General features: G+C 47.9%; 1 protein-coding gene across 5 annotated transcripts in view; it reads left to right on the top strand.

Annotated features, from left to right (window-relative positions):
• rabl6b (RAB, member RAS oncogene family-like 6b) overlaps positions 1-16,817 on the top strand; it is a 57,923-nt gene that overhangs the window by 18,008 nt on the left and 23,098 nt on the right. For all 5 annotated transcript variants that reach the window (XM_061729712.1, XM_061729709.1, XM_061729711.1 and 2 more), the window contains 2 exons: positions 10,239-10,389; positions 10,523-10,726. In XM_061729712.1, the coding sequence (XP_061585696.1) occupies positions 10,239-10,389; positions 10,523-10,726 (355 nt within the window). The remainder of the gene's footprint in view (positions 1-10,238; positions 10,390-10,522; positions 10,727-16,817) is intronic.

Here is a 16,817-nt window from a genome sequence, read left to right as displayed (position 1 = left end):
TGAACTAGTCTCGGTCTTGAGCTGAACTAGTCTCGGTCTTGAGCTGAACTAGTCTCGGTCTTGAGCTGAACTAGTCTCGGTCTTGAGCTGAACTAGTCTCGGTCTTGAGCTGAACTAGTCTCGGTCTTGAGCTGAACTAGTCTCGGTCTTGGTCTTGAGCTGAACTAGTCTTGGTCTTGGTCTTGAGCTGAACTAGTCTTGGTCTTGAGCTGAACTAGTCTCGGTCTTGGTCTTGAGCTGAACTAGTCTTGGTCTTGGTCTTGAGCTGAACTAGTCTTGGTCTTGAGCTGAACTAGTCTCGGTCTTGAGCTGAACTAGTCTTGGTCTTGAGCTGAACTAGTCTTGGTCTTGAGCTGAACTAGTCTTGGTCTTGAGCTGAACTAGTCTTGGTCTTGAGCTGAACTAGTCTTGGTCTTGAGCTGAACTAGTCTTGGTCTTGAGCTGAACTAGTCTCGGTCTTGGTCTTGAGCTGAACTAGTCTTGGTCTTGGTCTTGAGCTGAACTAGTCTTGGTCTCGGCCTTGAGTTGAACTAGTCTTGGTCTTGAGCTGAACTAGTCTCGGTCTTGGTCTTGAGCTGAACTAGTCTCGGTCTTGGTCTTGAGCTGAACTAGTCTCGGTCTTGAGCTGAACTAGTCTCGGTCTTGAGCTGAACTAGTCTCGGTCTTGAGCTGAACTAGTCTTGGTCTTGAGCTGAACTAGTCTTGGTCTTGAGCTGAACTAATCTTGGTCTTGGTCTTGAGCTGAACTAGTCTTGGTCTTGGTCTTGAGCTGAACTAGTCTTGGTCTTGAGCTGAACTAGTCTTGGTCTTGAGCTGAACTAATCTCGGTCTTGAGCTGAACTAGTCTTGGTCTTGGTCTTGAGCTGAACTAGTCTTGGTCTCGGCCTTGAGTTGAACTAGTCTTGGTCTTGAGCTGAACTAGTCTCGGTCTTGGTCTTGAGCTGAACTAGTCTCGGTCTTCGTCTTGAGCTGAACTAGTCTCGGTCTTGGTCTTGAGCTGAACTAGTCTCGGTCTTGGTCTTGAGCTGAACTAGTCTCGGTCTTGGTCTTGAGCTGAACTAGTCTCGGTCTTGGTCTTGAGCTGAACTAGTCTTGGTCTTGAGCTGAACTAGTCTTGGTCTTGAGCTGAACTAGTCTTGGTCTTGAGCTGAACTAGTCTCGGTCTTGGTCTTGAGCTGAACTAGTCTTGGTCTTGGTCTTGAGCTGAACTAGTCTTGGTCTTGAGCTGAACTAGTCTTGGTCTCGGTCTTGAGCTGAACTAGTCTTGGTCTTGAGCTGAACTAGTCTCGGTCTTGGTCTTGAGCTGAACTAGTCTTGGTCTTGAGCTGAACTAGTCTCGGTCTTGGTCTTGAGCTGAACTAGTCTCGGTCTTGGTCTTGAGCTGAACTAGTCTTGGTCTTGAGCTGAACTAGTCTTGGTCTCGGTCTTGAGCTGAACTAGTCTTGGTCTTGAGCTGAACTAGTCTCGGTCTCGGTCTTGAGCTGAACTAGTCTCGGTCTCGGTCTTGAGCTGAACTAGTCTCGGTCTCGGTCTTGAGCTGAACTGGTCTCGGTCTTGAGCTGAACTAGTCTCGGTCTTGAGCTGAACTAGTCTTGGTCTTGGTCTTGAGCTGAACTAGTCTCGGCCTTGAGCTGAACTGGTCTCGGTCTTGAGCTGAACTAGTCTCGGTCTTGAGCTGAACTAGTCTCGGTCTTGAGCTGAACTAGTCTCGGTCTTGAGCTGAACTAGTCTCGGTCTTGAGCTGAACTAGTCTCGGTCTTGAGCTGAACTAGTCTCGGTCTTGAGCTGAACTAGTCTCGGTCTTGAGCTGAACTAGTCTCGGTCTTGAGCTGAACTAGTCTCGGTCTTGGTATTGAGCTGAACTAGTCTCGGTCTTGGTCTTGAGCTGAACTAGTCTCGGTCTTGAGCTGAACTAGTCTCGGTCTTGAGCTGAACTAGTCTTGGTCTTGAGCTGAACTAGTCTTGGTCTTGAGCTGAACTAGTCTTGGTCTTGAGCTGAACTAGTCTTGGTCTTGAGCTGAACTAGTCTTGGTCTTGAGCTGAACTAGTCTTGGTCTTGAGCTGAACTAGTCTTGGTCTTGAGCTGAACTAGTCTTGGTCTTGAGCTGAACTAGTCTCGGTCTTGGTCTTGAGCTGAACTAGTCTTGGTCTTGAGCTGAACTAGTCTCGGTCTTGGTCTTGAGCTGAACTAGTCTCGGTCTCGGCCTTGAGTTGAACTAGTCTTGGTCTTGAGCTGAACTAGTCTCGGTCTTGGTCTTGAGCTGAACTAGTCTCGGTCTTGGTCTTGAGCTGAACTAGTCTCGGTCTTGGTCTTGAGCTGAACTAGTCTCGGTCTTGGTCTTGAGCTGAACTAGTCTTGGTCTTGAGCTGAACTAGTCTCGGTCTTGGTCTTGAGCTGAACTAGTCTCGGTCTTGAGCTGAACTAGTCTCGGTCTTGAGCTGAACTAGTCTCGGTCTTGAGCTGAACTAGTCTCGGTCTTGAGCTGAACTAGTCTTGGTCTTGAGCTGAACTAATCTTGGTCTTGGTCTTGAGCTGAACTAATCTTGGTCTTGGTCTTGAGCTGAACTAGTCTCGGTCTTGGTCTTGAGCTGAACTAGTCTTGGTCTTGAGCTGAACTAGTCTTGGTCTTGAGCTGAACTAGTCTTGGTCTTGAGCTGAACTAATCTCGGTCTTGAGCTGAACTAGTCTTGGTCTTGGTCTTGAGCTGAACTAGTCTTGGTCTCGGCCTTGAGTTGAACTAGTCTTGGTCTTGAGCTGAACTAGTCTCGGTCTTGGTCTTGAGCTGAACTAGTCTCGGTCTTCGTCTTGAGCTGAACTAGTCTCGGTCTTGGTCTTGAGCTGAACTAGTCTCGGTCTTGGTCTTGAGCTGAACTAGTCTTGGTCTTGAGCTGAACTAGTCTTGGTCTTGAGCTGAACTAGTCTCGGTCTTGGTCTTGAGCTGAACTAGTCTTGGTCTTGAGCTGAACTAGTCTCGGTCTTGGTCTTGAGCTGAACTAGTCTCGGTCTTGAGCTGAACTAGTCTTGGTCTTGGTCTTGAGCTGAACTAGTCTTGGTCTCGGCCTTGAGTTGAACTAGTCTTGGTCTTGAGCTGAACTAGTCTCGGTCTTGGTCTTGAGCTGAACTAGTCTCGGTCTTGGTCTTGAGCTGAACTAGTCTCGGTCTTGGTCTTGAGCTGAACTAGTCTCGGTCTTGGTCTTGAGCTGAACTAGTCTTGGTCTTGAGCTGAACTAGTCTCGGTCTTGGTCTTGAGCTGAACTAGTCTCGGTCTTGGTCTTGAGCTGAACTAGTCTCGGTCTTGGTCTTGAGCTGAACTAGTCTCGGTCTTGAGCTGAACTAGTCTCGGTCTTGGTCTTGAGCTGAACTAGTCTCGGTCTTGGTCTTGAGCTGAACTAGTCTCGGTCTTGGTCTTGAGCTGAACTAGTCTCGGTCTTGGTCTTGAGCTGAACTAGTCTCGGTCTTGGTCTTGAGCTGAACTAGTCTTGGTCTTGGTCTTGAGCTGAACTAGTCTCGGTCTTGAGCTGAACTAGTCTTGGTCTCGGTCTTGAGCTGAACTAGTCTTGGTCTTGGTCTTGAGCTGAACTAGTCTCGGTCTTGAGCTGAACTAGTCTCGGTCTTGAGCTGAACTAGTCTCGGTCTTGGTCTTGAGCTGAACTAGTCTTGGTCTTGAGCTGAACTAGTCTCGGTCTTGGTCTAGAGCTGAACTAGTCTTGGTCTTGAGCTGAACTAGTCTTGGTCTTGGTCTTGAGCTGAACTAGTCTTGGTCTTGGTCTTGAGCTGAACTAGTCTTGGTCTTGGTCTTGAGCTGAACTAGTCTTGGTCTTGAGCTGAACTAGTCTTGGTCTCGGTCTTGAGCTGAACTAGTCTTGGTCTTGAGCTGAACTAGTCTCGGTCTCGGTCTTGAGCTGAACTAGTCTCGGTCTCGGTCTTGAGCTGAACTAGTCTTGGTCTCGGTCTTGAGCTGAACTGGTCTCGGTCTTGAGCTGAACTGGTCTCGGTCTTGAGCTGAACTAGTCTCGGTCTTGAGCTGAACTAGTCTCGGTCTTGAGCTGAACTAGTCTCGGTCTTGAGCTGAACTAGTCTCGGTCTTGAGCTGAACTAGTCTTGGTCTTGAGCTGAACTAGTCTCGGTCTTGAGCTGAACTAGTCTCGGTCTTGAGCTGAACTAGTCTCGGTCTTGAGCTGAACTAGTCTCGGTCTTGGTCTTGAGCTGAACTAGTCTCGGTCTTGAGCTGAACTAGTCTTGGTCTTGGTCTTGAGCTGAACTAGTCTTGGTCTTGGTCTTGAGCTGAACTAGTCTTGGTCTTGAGCTGAACTAGTCTCGGTCTTGGTCTTGAGCTGAACTAGTCTTGGTCTTGAGCTGAACTAGTCTTGGTCTTGAGCTGAACTAGTCTTGGTCTTGAGCTGAACTAGTCTTGGTCTTGAGCTGAACTAGTCTTGGTCTTGAGCTGAACTAGTCAGGGTCTCGGTCTTGAGCTGAACTAGTCTCGGTCTTGGTCTTGAGCTGAACTAGTCTTGGTCTTGAGCTGAACTAGTCTTGGTCTTGAGCTGAACTAATCTCGGTCTTGAGCTGAACTAGTCTTGGTCTTGGTCTTGAGCTGAACTAGTCTTGGTCTCGGCCTTGAGTTGAACTAGTCTTGGTCTTGAGCTGAACTAGTCTCGGTCTTGGTCTTGAGCTGAACTAGTGTGGGTCTTGGTCTTGAGCTGAACTAGTCTCGGTCTTGGTCTTGAGCTGAACTAGTCTCGGTCTTGGTCTTGAGCTGAACTAGTCTTGGTCTTGGTCTTGAGCTGAACTAGTCTTGGTCTTGAGCTGAACTAGTCTCGGTCTTGGTCTTGAGCTGAACTAGTCTCTGTCTTGAGCTGAACTAGTCTTGGTCTTGAGCTGAACTAGTCTTGGTCTTGAGCTGAACTAGTCTTGGTCTTGAGCTGAACTAGTCAGGGTCTCGGTCTTGAGCTGAACTAGTCTCGGTCTTGGTCTTGAGCTGAACTAGTCTTGGTCTTGAGCTGAACTAGTCTTGGTCTTGAGCTGAACTAATCTCGGTCTTGAGCTGAACTAGTCTTGGTCTTGGTCTTGAGCTGAACTAGTCTTGGTCTCGGCCTTGAGTTGAACTAGTCTTGGTCTTGAGCTGAACTAGTCTCGGTCTTGGTCTTGAGCTGAACTAGTCTCGGTCTTGGTCTTGAGCTGAACTAGTCTTGGTCTTGAGCTGAACTAGTCTCGGTCTTGGTCTTGAGCTGAACTAGTCTCGGTCTTGGTCTTGAGCTGAACTAGTCTTGGTCTTGAGCTGAACTAGTCTTGGTCTTGGTCTTGAGCTGAACTGGTCTTGGTCTTGAGCTGAACTGGTCTTGGTCTTGAGCTGAACTAGTCTTGGTCTTGAGCTGAACTAGTCTTGGTCTTGAGCTGAACTAGTCTTGGTCTTGAGCTGAACTAGTCTTGGTCTTGAGCTGAACTAGTCTTGGTCTTGAGCTGAACTAGTCTTGGTCTTGAGCTGAACTAGTCTCGGTCTTGAGCTGAACTAGTCTCGGTCTTGGTCTTGAGCTGAACTAGTCTTGGTCTTGAGCTGAACTAGTCTTGGTCTTGAGCTGAACTAGTCTTGGTCTTGAGCTGAACTAGTCTTGGTCTTGGTCTTGAGCTGAACTAGTCTTGGTCTCGGTCTTGAGCTTAACTGGTCTTGGTCTTGAGCTGACCTAGTCTCGGTCTTGAGCTGACCTGGTCTCGGTCTTGAGCTGAACTAGTCTTGGTCTTGAGCTGAACTAGTCTTGGTCTTGAGCTGAACTAGTCTCGGTCTTGAGCTGAACTAGTCTTGGTCTTGAGCTGAACTAGTCTCGGTCTTGAGCTGAACTAGTCTCGGTCTTGAGCTGAACTAGTCTTGGTCTTGAGCTGAACTAGTCTTGGTCTTGAGCTGAACTAGTCTTGGTCTTGAGCTGAACTAGTCTTGGTCTTGAGCTGAACTAGTCTCGGTCTTGGTCTTGAGCTGAACTAGTCTTGGTCTTGAGCTGAACTAGTCTTGGTCTTGAGCTGAACTAGTCTTGGTCTCGGTCTTGAGCTGAACTGGTCTTGGTCTTGAGCTGACCTAGTCTCGGTCTTGAGCTGAACTAGTCTCGGTCTTGAGCTGAACTAGTCTCGGTCTTGAGCTGAACTAGTCTCGGTCTTGAGCTGAACTAGTCTCGGTCTTGAGCTGAACTAGTCTCGGTCTTGAGCTGAACTAGTCTCGGTCTTGGTCTTGAGCTGAACTAGTCTCGGTCTTGGTCTTGAGCTGAACTAGTCTTGGTCTCGGCCTTGAGTTGAACTAGTCTTGGTCTTGAGCTGAACTAGTCTCGGTCTTGGTCTTGAGCTGAACTAGTCTCGGTCTTGGTCTTGAGCTGAACTAGTCTCGGTCTTGGTCTTGAGCTGAACTAGTCTCGGTCTTGGTCTTGAGCTGAACTAGTCTCGGTCTTGAGCTGAACTAGTCTCGGTCTTGAGCTGAACTAGTCTCGGTCTTGAGCTGAACTAGTCTCGGTCTTGAGCTGAACTAGTCTCGGTCTTGAGCTGAACTAGTCTTGGTCTTGAGCTGAACTAGTCTTGGTCTTGAGCTGAACTAGTCTTGGTCTTGAGCTGAACTAGTCTTGGTCTCGGTCTTGAGCTGAACTAGTCTTGGTCTCGGTCTTGAGCTGAACTAGTCTCGGTCTTGAGCTGAACTAGTCTTGGTCTCGGTCTTGAGCTGAACTAGTCTTGGTCTTGAGCTGAACTGGTCTTGGTCTTGAGCTGAACTAGTCTTGGTCTCGGTCTTGAGCTGAACTAATCTCGGTCTTGAGCTGAACTAGTCTTGGTCTTATAATAATAATAATAATAATAATAATAATAATAATAATAATGACTTGGATTTATATAGCGCCCTTCTAGGCACCCAGAGCGCTTTACAGAAATCATTATTCATCCATACACATTCTCTCTGGTGGTGGTAAGCTACGTTTGTAGCCACAGCTGCCCTGGGGCAGACTGACGGAAGCGTTGCTGCCATATCGCGCCTAACGGCCCCTCCGACCACCACCAACATTCATACACATTCACACGGGGCAAGGTGGGTAAGGTGTCTTGCCCAAGGACACTACGACAGCAAACTGGGACAGAGCGGGATGCGAACCGCCGACCTAGTGCTGAGCTGAACTAGTCTTGGTCTCTGTCTTGAGTTGAACTAGTCTTGGTCTTGGTCTTGAGCTGAACTAGTCTTGGTCTTGAGCTGAACTAGTCTCGGTCTTGTTCTTGAGCTGAACTAGTCTTGGTCTTGAGCTGAACTAGTCTTGGTCTTGGTCTTGAGCTGAACTAGTCTTGGTCTTGAGCTGAACTAGTCTTGGTCTTGAGCTGAACTAGTCTTGGTCTTGAGCGGAACTAGTCTTGGTCTTGAGCGGAACTAGTCTTGGTCTCGGTCTTGAGCTGAACTAGTCTTGGTCTTGGTCTTGAGCTGAACTAGTCTTGGTCTTGAGCTGAACTAGTCTTGGTCTTGAGCTGAACTAGTCTTGGTCTTGAGCTGAACTAGTCTCGGTCTTGAGCTGAACTAGTCTCGGTCTTGGTCTTGAGCTGAACTAGTCTTGGTCTTGAGCTGAACTAGTCTCGGTCTTGGTCTTGAGCTGAACTAGTCTCGGTCTTGGTCTTGAGCTGAACTAGTCTTGGTCTTGAGCTGAACTAGTCTTGGTCTTGAGCTGAACTAGTCTTGGTCTTGAGCTGAACTAGTCTTGGTCTTGAGCTGAACTAGTCTTGGTCTTGAGCTGAACTAGTCTTGGTCTTGAGCGGAACTAGTCTTGGTCTTGAGCGGAACTAGTCTTGGTCTTGAGCGGAACTAGTCTTGGTCTCGGTCTTGAGCTGAACTAGTCTTGGTCTCGGTCTTGAGCTGAACTAGTCTTGGTCTTGAGCTGAACTAGTCTTGGTCTTGAGCTGAACTAGTCTCGGTCTTGAGCTGAACTAGTCTCGGTCTTGAGCTGAACTAGTCTTGGTCTTGAGCTGAACTAGTCTCGGTCTTGGTCTTGAGCTGAACTAGTCTCGGTCTTGGTCTTGAGCTGAACTAGTCTCGGTCTTGGTCTTGAGCTGAACTAGTCTTGGTCTTGGTCTTGAGCTGAACTAGTCTTGGTCTTGAGCTGAACTAGTCTTGGTCTTGAGCTGAACTAGTCTTGGTCTTGAGCTGAACTAGTCTTGGTCTTGAGTTGAACTAGTCTTGGTCTCGGTCTTGAGCTGAACTAGTCTTGGTCTCGGTCTTGAGCTGAACTAGTCTCGGTCTTGAGCTGAACTAGTCTCGGTCTTGAGCTGAACTAGTCTCGGTCTTGAGCTGAACTAGTCTCGGTCTTGAGCTGAACTAGTCTCGGTCTTGAGCTGAACTAGTCTTGGTCTTGAGCTGAACTAGTCTCGGCCTTGGTCTTGAGCTGAACTAGTCTCGGTCTTGGTCTTGAGCTGAACCAGTCTCGGTCTCGGTCTTGAGCTGAACTAGTCTTGGTCTTGAGCTGAACTAGTCTTGGTCTTGAGCTGAACTAGTCTTGGTCTTGAGCTGAACTAGTCTTGGTCTTGAGCTGAACTAGTCTTGGTCTTGAGCTGAACTAGTCTCGGTCTTGAGCTGAACTAGTCTCGGTCTTGAGCTGAACTAGTCTCGGTCTTGAGCTGAACTAGTCTCGGTCTTGGTCTTGAGCTGAACTAGTCTCGGTCTTGGTCTTGAGCTGAACTAGTCTTGGTCTTGGTCTTGAGTTGAACTAGTCTTGGTCTTGAGCTGAACTAGTTTCGGTCTTGAGCTGGACTAGTCTTGGTCTTGAGCTGGACTAGTCTTGGTCATGAGCTGAACTAGTCTTGGTCTCGGTCTTGAGCTGAACTAGTCTTGGTCTTGGTCTTGAGCTGAACTAGTCTCGGTCTTGGTCTTGAGCTGAACTAGTCTTGGTCTCGGTCTTGAGCTGAACTAGTCTTGGTCTTGAGCTGAACTAGTCTCGGTCTTGAGCTGGACTAGTCTTGGTCTTGAGCTGGACTAGTCTTGGTCATGAGCTGAACTAGTCTTGGTCTTGAGCTGGACTAGTCTCGGTCTTGAGCTGAACTAGTCTCGGTCTTGGTCTTGAGCTGAACTAGTCTCGGTCTTGAGCTGAACTAGTCTCGGTCTTGGTCTTGGTCTTGAGCTGAACTAGTCTTGGTCTTGGTCTCTAGCTGAACTAGTCTCGGTCTTGGTCTTGAGTTGAACTAGTCTTGGTCTTGAGCTGAACTAGTCTCGGTCTTGGTCTTGAGTTGAACTAGTCTTGGTCTTGAGCTGAACTAGTCTTGGTCTTGAGCTGAACTAGTCTCGGTCTTGGTCTTGAGCTGGACTAGTTTCGGTCTTGAGCTGGACTAGTCTTGGTCTTGAGCTGGACTAGTCTTGGTCTTGGTCTTGAGCTGAACTAGTCTCGGTCTTGAGCTGGACTAGTCTCGGTCTTGGTCTTGAGCTGAACTAGTCTTGGTCTTGAGCTGAACTAGTCTTGGTCTTGAGCTGAACTAGTCTTGGTCTTGAGCTGAACTAGTCTTGGTCTTGAGCTGAACTAGTCTTGGTCTTGAGCTGAACTAGTCTTGGTCTCGGTCTTGAGCTGAACTAGTCTTGGTCTTGTCAATTTGAATGGGGCCACCCCGGCGGACACCCCAAGGTCACGGAGTCCCCACATCCGCAGGGGTACTCGGCCCCCGCCCAGCGACGGAGGACCAAGGCAGCAATGCCCCCCCAGCGCAGACAGCCACCCCCCACCCAGGCAGGGCTGGGCCCTCCGAGTGGGACCCCCACGTCCACGGCCCAGCCCCCCTCGGGAGACCCGGAGTTTTGACTAATTTGACTGTTTCTAACTGAAACTATCACTGTCTTGAGATTAGCTGGTCAAAAAATGTTTACATGGCAGTGTCATGTTCTCATTGAGGTCTTGCCTTAAATACAATGTTGTGATTGTTTTGAAGTATGAGACACATTTCTTTCCTGCAAATATAAGGAAGTATTTGAATCTGTGCTATGATTTAACCATAACTAAAACTTAAAAGACCAAAATAAGCAGTCACAAGATTTGAGATTTTACAGTTGAGCAATGAAGTGCTTTTCAAAGGATCACAGGACTAACTGGTGCTGGAATGTCATGTGATTTGATTTAACTATTTCATTGGAGTACTTGTGCAAGCACTGGGCAGTGCACCGATGGGAGCTTTTCAGCATTACCATAGTAGACGGGAATAGAATTGACTTTCCTGATAGTCACACATGAATTTGTCCCAATGCTGTCCTCAGAGGAACCTCTTCCACCGGTGTGTCCTGCTAAAGTGCAGAGTGTGGATGATTTTGTGCCTGATGAAAGGCTGGACAAGAGTTTCCTAGAGGATAGCCTGCCGTCAAAGAGCAAGGTGCCCCAACAACCCACTTCAGCTGCAGACAGCGACAGGTGAGATGTTTAGGATTACTTTAAACTTACCCAGTTACAATGATTTCACTGAAGCATGTACTGACGTCGTGTGACCACTGTGTGAAGACGACAGGAAACATGAAAGGTAAACTGTCCTTATCTCCTGTCTCAGTGATGGTGAAGATAAAGGAAATCCAATGGTGTCTGCTTTCCAAGATGAGCTGGATCCTGATGATGCAGGGACCCACCTCCCTCAGGCCAAGACCCTCCCCCCCAGTAAAGATATCACACTAACCAGTGACGAGGAGGAGGGAGAACCAGCTGCCACTACAATCACACTGGACCAAGACCTGGGTAGCGAGCCGGACTTGAAAAGGTAAGTCTGTCAAATCTGGCTACTTTCTTAAACAGAAACACATGAAACTCCATAAACAGAACTTGTGAACCAGACACCTTTTTTTTTTGCACCACTTATGTTATTCACAGTGAAGAACATTGAACAAAAGTCAATCATAAATACAGTAATACACAATCATCCACCACTGCATCGACACCGCTCAGAATAAAATTGTAACTTCTGCAAAATATATCTTTTTCCAAAACAAATTATGCATTCGTAGTACTTGGGTCTTGCATTTTGTAATGTCCTTGAATTACATTGAAAGCTTTGAGTATAAATAGGTAGATTAAATTAGATTAGAATACTTTATTGTCAGTCCCAATGGTGACAGAAATTCCTCTTTGACAGGGCTCACAAACACATTCACACATTCCCATCAAGACACATTACAATGGAAAACGAATAAATACATTAAAAAGTTAAAAAAAAACAGTAAATAAGTTAGAGCAGACATGACTAGTGCCTGTTAAAAGTGCAATGATCTATTTAATAGTGTTCAGAATGATTGTGGCAGATGGAATGAATGATTTTTTTGTAAATGTTTTTCCGGACCAGTGGAATTTTATAACTTCTGCCTGACTTGTACCAGGATGAGATGTTGAATGTAAGAACGAATTCAATGAGTGAACGGTAAACCAGAGTTAAAATGTCTTTGATGATATTAAATGTCCTTAGATTCCTCAGCAGGAGGCTGTTGTGCCTTCTTGTAGATAAAGTCTGTATGTTGAAGGACAGGCAGGTGTGGATCTCCAGGTGTGTGAAGGACAGGCAGGTGTGGATCTCCAGGTGTGTGAAGGACAGGCAGGTGTGGATCTCCAGGTGTGTGAAGGACAGGCAGGTGTGGATCTCCAGGTGTGAGAAGGACAGGCAGGTGTGGATCTCCAGGTGTGTGAAGGACAGGCAGGTGTGGATCTCCAGGTGTGTGAAGGACAGGCAGGTGTGGATCTCCAGGTGTTTGAAGGACAGGCAGGTGTGGATCTCCAGGTGTGAGAAGGACAGGCAGGTGTGGATCTCCAGGTGTGTGAAGGACAGGCAGGTGTGGATCTCCAGGTGTGAGGAGGACAGGCAGGTGTGGATCTCCAGGTGTGTGAAGGGCAGGCAGGTGTGGATCTCCAGGTGTGAGAAGGACAGATAGGTGTGGATCTCCAGGTGTGTGAAGGACAGGCAGGTGTGGATCTCCAGGTGTGAGGAGGACAGGCAGGTGTGGATCTCCAGGTGTGTGAAGGGCAGGCAGGTGTGGATCTCCAGGTGTGAGAAGGACAGATAGGTGTGGATCTCCAGGTGTGTGAAGGACAGGCAGGTGTGGATCTCCAGGTGTGTGAAGGACAGACGTGCACCTGAAGATCTGCCAGGCGGTGCAGCAGGTGCTGGCGTTTACAGTGTTAAAAGCAGAGAAGTCCATGAATAAAATCCTGGTGTGTGGGTGTGTAGAGTCCATGTGCTTTGTGACGGTGTCTAAAAGTGTGAGACTTTCATCCTCTACACCACGTCTTGCTCTGTACGCAAACTGGAGGGGGTCCAGTTGGTCAGCCAACATGTCAGACAGCTGGTCACCCACTACTCTCTCCATGCACTTGCAAAACACTGAGGTCCGGACTAGGAATGGGTGATATTTTACCGTTCACGATATACCGTCAAAAAAATTCCCCACGGTAAGAATTTGTCATCTCGCGGTAAAAATGATAAATTCCCGTTGATTTACGTTTTTGTGTAAAGCCTGATTTATGGTTCTGCGTTAAATCGACGCAGAGCCTACGGCGTAGGATTTTAACGCAGAACCATCAATCATAAATAACAAACATGGCGGAAGGCAGATCTGAGAGCGAGGAGCTCGTTGTTAAACGAGGCTCCAGCTCTGGAACTGGTTTGGATTTAAAGAGTGACAAGGATTAAACATAATCTATTATATGCAGAGTCTGCAAAAAAACAGTGAGTGCAAAGGATGGCAATACAAGTAATTTATTATATATTTTACATTACCGTATTTTCACGACCATACGGCGCACCGTGTGGAAAGGCGCACCCTCAGTTTTGTGTGTCATTTTTGGTTTTAAAACACACATACGGCACACCGACCCAAAAGGCACCGTCTACAGACATGGAGCTGCACACACGCGCGCTGCAGAACACACACACACAAGAGTGCTTATTTAAAAATAGAGCGGAAGCAAAACTTAGTTTGATATTTTATTTCACTTTTCACATCAATCAAACCCTTCCAAGGTTCATATTCTGTTTCCGCATTAAAGAATTAAAAAAAAACCACCGGGGCGCTGCACATAAACCTGTCTCAGCCACCAGCCCTTTTCATTTCACTCTGGCTGGAAAAGTCTGTTTAGGCAACGCTTTTCTTTTAAAAATCACCATAGCCGGCAGTTTCTGTCCATCAGCGTGGCAGGCAAGCACAAGAGTAGATAAACTTTTCATACCCCGTTGTGCTGCGGATCCCGACCGCGGCGGTCTCGGGTCCCGCTCCGCTCCCCCGCTCCCCCGCCCCGGGTCCCGCTCCGCCGCCCCCCCCCCCCCCCCCCCCCCCCCCCGGGTCCCGCTCCGCTCCCCCGCCCCGGGTGCCGCGTCCCGGGTCCCCCGCCTCGGGTCCCACGTCCCGGGTCCTGCTCCGCCCCCCCCGCGCTGGTCCGGCCCACACACGCGCATGTCGGGGATCTGTATCCGACAGAAGCTCCGCTCCGCTAATTCAGCTGCGCCAGTCCGAATTTCCAGACCTGTCTCAGCCACTTGATCATCATCCCTTCATCCAGCCACCCCTTTCCATTCGCCCTTATAGTGACTCCGGCTGGAAACGTCTTATGCGAAGTTTTGAAACTTTTAAAAATCCCCATAGTTTCTGTCCATCAGCTGGGCAGGCAAGCACCACATAAATGAGAATGTGTGTGTTTCGCGCCGCGAACACACACACGCGCATGTCGGGATCCGGTACCGGGTTTGTAACCGACAGATTTGGCTGAAAATCTCGAAGGGGGAAGCTGATCCGACCTGAGACGTACCCCTGAAATCCCTTCTCCCAAAGCGGGCGGGAACCAGGATAATTCGATCGGATCCCGCTTGGGGAACCAGGAAGTCGGGCTGGAGCAGCGCGCATCACCGCGGCTTTAACCGGGGAATGTGACCGGTTCCGACCGGCCGGGACCGGAGGAACCCACATGGACTGGTAGCAGGGGCTCCCGGGGAAAGAGCACCGGCATTTCAGCCGGATCTGCCCCGGGGATGCGGCGATCGGACCCGCAACCCCACGGCAGGTGCATCCTCTGTTCCCGACATGCATAACACACACGCGCTGCAGAACACACACACACAAGTGTGCTTATTTAAAAATATAGTGGGAGCAAAACTTAGTTTGATTGTATTTTATTTCACTTTACACATCAAGCAAATCCTTAAAAGTCTTCATCATCTGTTTCCGCATTAAACAGCTCAGTGGATGGTCTCATTCACGTCCGCAACTCAAGGCTTCACCCGCCCCCTTCTCTTTTTACCGTTCTCATGGTGGCCGGCCTGACATTACCGTAATTCAGGTAATAGACACGGCGCACCGTTTCATAAGGCGCCCGGCACATTTAAAAAAAAAAATAAATAAAATGTATGTGCGCCTTATGGTCGCGAAAATACGGTATATATTATTATATATAACATATTATTATATATAACAGCAGCTGCTGAGGTCTCCACCAGAGTGGTGTAATAATTGGTGTAGTTTAGTAGCATTTAGTATTCTTTTAGAGCAGTGTTTTGGGGGCTCCAAAGACTGAATGTGGTGATAGATTTATAGTTAAAAAGATGGAGTTGAATTGGTATTTTTTTTATCGTCATTTTTATCGTTATCAGGATAAATGCCAGAAATCATCGTGATAAATGTTTTTGTCCATACCGCCCATCCCTAGTCAGGACCACTGGTCTGTAGTCCTTCAACTCTTTTGCGTGTGCTTTTTTGGGGATGGGGATTATTGTGGACTCTTTCCACTGGTTGGGGATCCAGCCAGAATCCAGGAGAAGCTGGAACAGCCTGGGGAGAACTCCAGCTAACTGGGTGGAGCACCCGGCCCTGGAGCACCCGGCCCTGGAGCACCCGGCCCTGGAGCACCCGGCCCTGGAGCACCCGGCCCTGGAGCACCCGGCCCTGGAGCACCCGGCCCTGGAGCACCCGGCCCTGGAGCACCCGGCCCTGGAGCACCCGGCCCTGGAGCACCCTGTTGTGATGCAATAGTTTTCAATAGTTTTCTCCACTAGATGGCACAGTTTGACTATTTATTGATACTGCCTCTACTGACTGCGTTAGTGACTGTTTTAGAGAAGAAAGAAAAGTTTACAGTGCTTCCTGTTTTTTTATTGCGTACCCTGTTGATGTGTGCGCACGCATGGTGAATAAAAGCTCTGCAACAGGTTATGGGCCCAGATCGTCGCTAAAAAAGCTGTTGTACACGGACTTTGTGTGAAGATATAAACAGTATTGTGGGATTTCACAATGGAGGATAAGCTGTTTATTGACAGGCTGAGCGGACCGGAGAATTGGGCAACATGGAAGTTTCAGATGGAGCACCTGCTAAAGGCTAAAGGACTATGGGGCATGCTAATGGAGACGGAGACGCTAGCTGCAGGTGCTAATGCAGCAGCACAGGCTGAATTCACTCGACGGAGAGAGAAGTCATTCTCCATGTTAGTGCTGAATGTAAGCACACCCCAGCTGTACCTGATAACAAGCTGTACAACTCCCAAAGAGGCGTGGGATACGCTGAAAGCCCATTTTGAGAGAGACACTTTGGCAAATAAACTGTTCCTGAAGAAAAGATATTTCAGATGTGAAATGAAGGAAGGAGGTGCTTTAACTGATCATTTAAAACAAATGAAGGAATTGACTGATCAGCTCACAGCAATTGGATCTGTAATTGAGGAGGAAGATCAAATCGTAACACTGCTGGGTAGTTTGCCACCAAGTTATGCTACAATTGTCACTGCACTGGAAACTAAGATTGACAACCTGACACTGAAGTTTGTTCAGCAAGCTTTAATAAATGAAGAACAAAAGCGAGTGAATGCTAATGATTCAAGTGGTGCTACGTCAGGAGGTGCATCAGCAATGTCATCACAATTTCGAGGAAATGTGCAGGATAGCTCTAAGACAGTGGGAGCGGTAGACAGAAGCACGTGGAGATGTTACAAATGTGGAAAAGAAGGCCACTTAAAACGTGACTGCCCGAGCTGGAAAAATAAAATGAAAAAGAAAATTCACAAAGCGAAACATGTGACATGTGAGGATGATGAAGACTCCTCTGAGAGTGCCTTTGTGATCAGAGAGGCAAACGGTGAGAAACCACAGTAAGTTGAATGGTTAATTGATTCTGGAGCATCAAAACACACGACATGTAATGAGGATATTCTTCACGACTACCAGCCATTCACAAAAAATCAGTCAGTGAAACTGGGTGACGGAAGGGTGGTCGACGCCCTAGGAATTGGACGTGTCAACATGAAAATGACTTTCAAATCAAGTGATGTAAAAAATGTCACAATGTATGACGTGCTGTATGTTCCAAAGCTGTCTGGGAATTTATTCTCAGTGGGAGCTGCTACCAAGAATGGGAATTCAGTGCAGTTCAAAAAGTCTCGTTGCTACATACGTGGAAGAAATGGAACACTTCAAGGCATGGGAACACAAAGAGCTGATGGACTATATCAGTTGGACATTGAAGGAAGTGACACTGCATGTCACAGTGCATCAGTAGCGGCCAGTCTGTGGCACCAGCGCCTAGGTCACACTACTAAGCTGAAGGAACTCAAAGATCGGGTGAACGGAGTGAACTTCTCTGCAGAAAAGGAGATTCCCTTCTGTGAAGGATGTGTGGAAGGCAAGTTGGCTAAAAAGCCATTCAAGTCGATTGGAGGAATCCGTTCTAAACGAAAGATGCAGCTGATTCACAGTGATGTCTGTGGTCCCATGCAGACTGAATCTATAAGTGGATCAAAATATTTTGTGACTTTCATTGATGACTACACAAGATGCTGCAAAGTATACTTCATGAAACGGAAGAATGAGGTGCTAAGCAAATTCAAG

This window comes from Cololabis saira, chromosome 9, assembly GCF_033807715.1.
Source record: "Cololabis saira isolate AMF1-May2022 chromosome 9, fColSai1.1, whole genome shotgun sequence".
NCBI lineage: Eukaryota > Metazoa > Chordata > Actinopteri > Beloniformes > Belonidae > Cololabis > Cololabis saira.
This window is presented reverse-complemented; position numbering and strand designations above follow the sequence as displayed.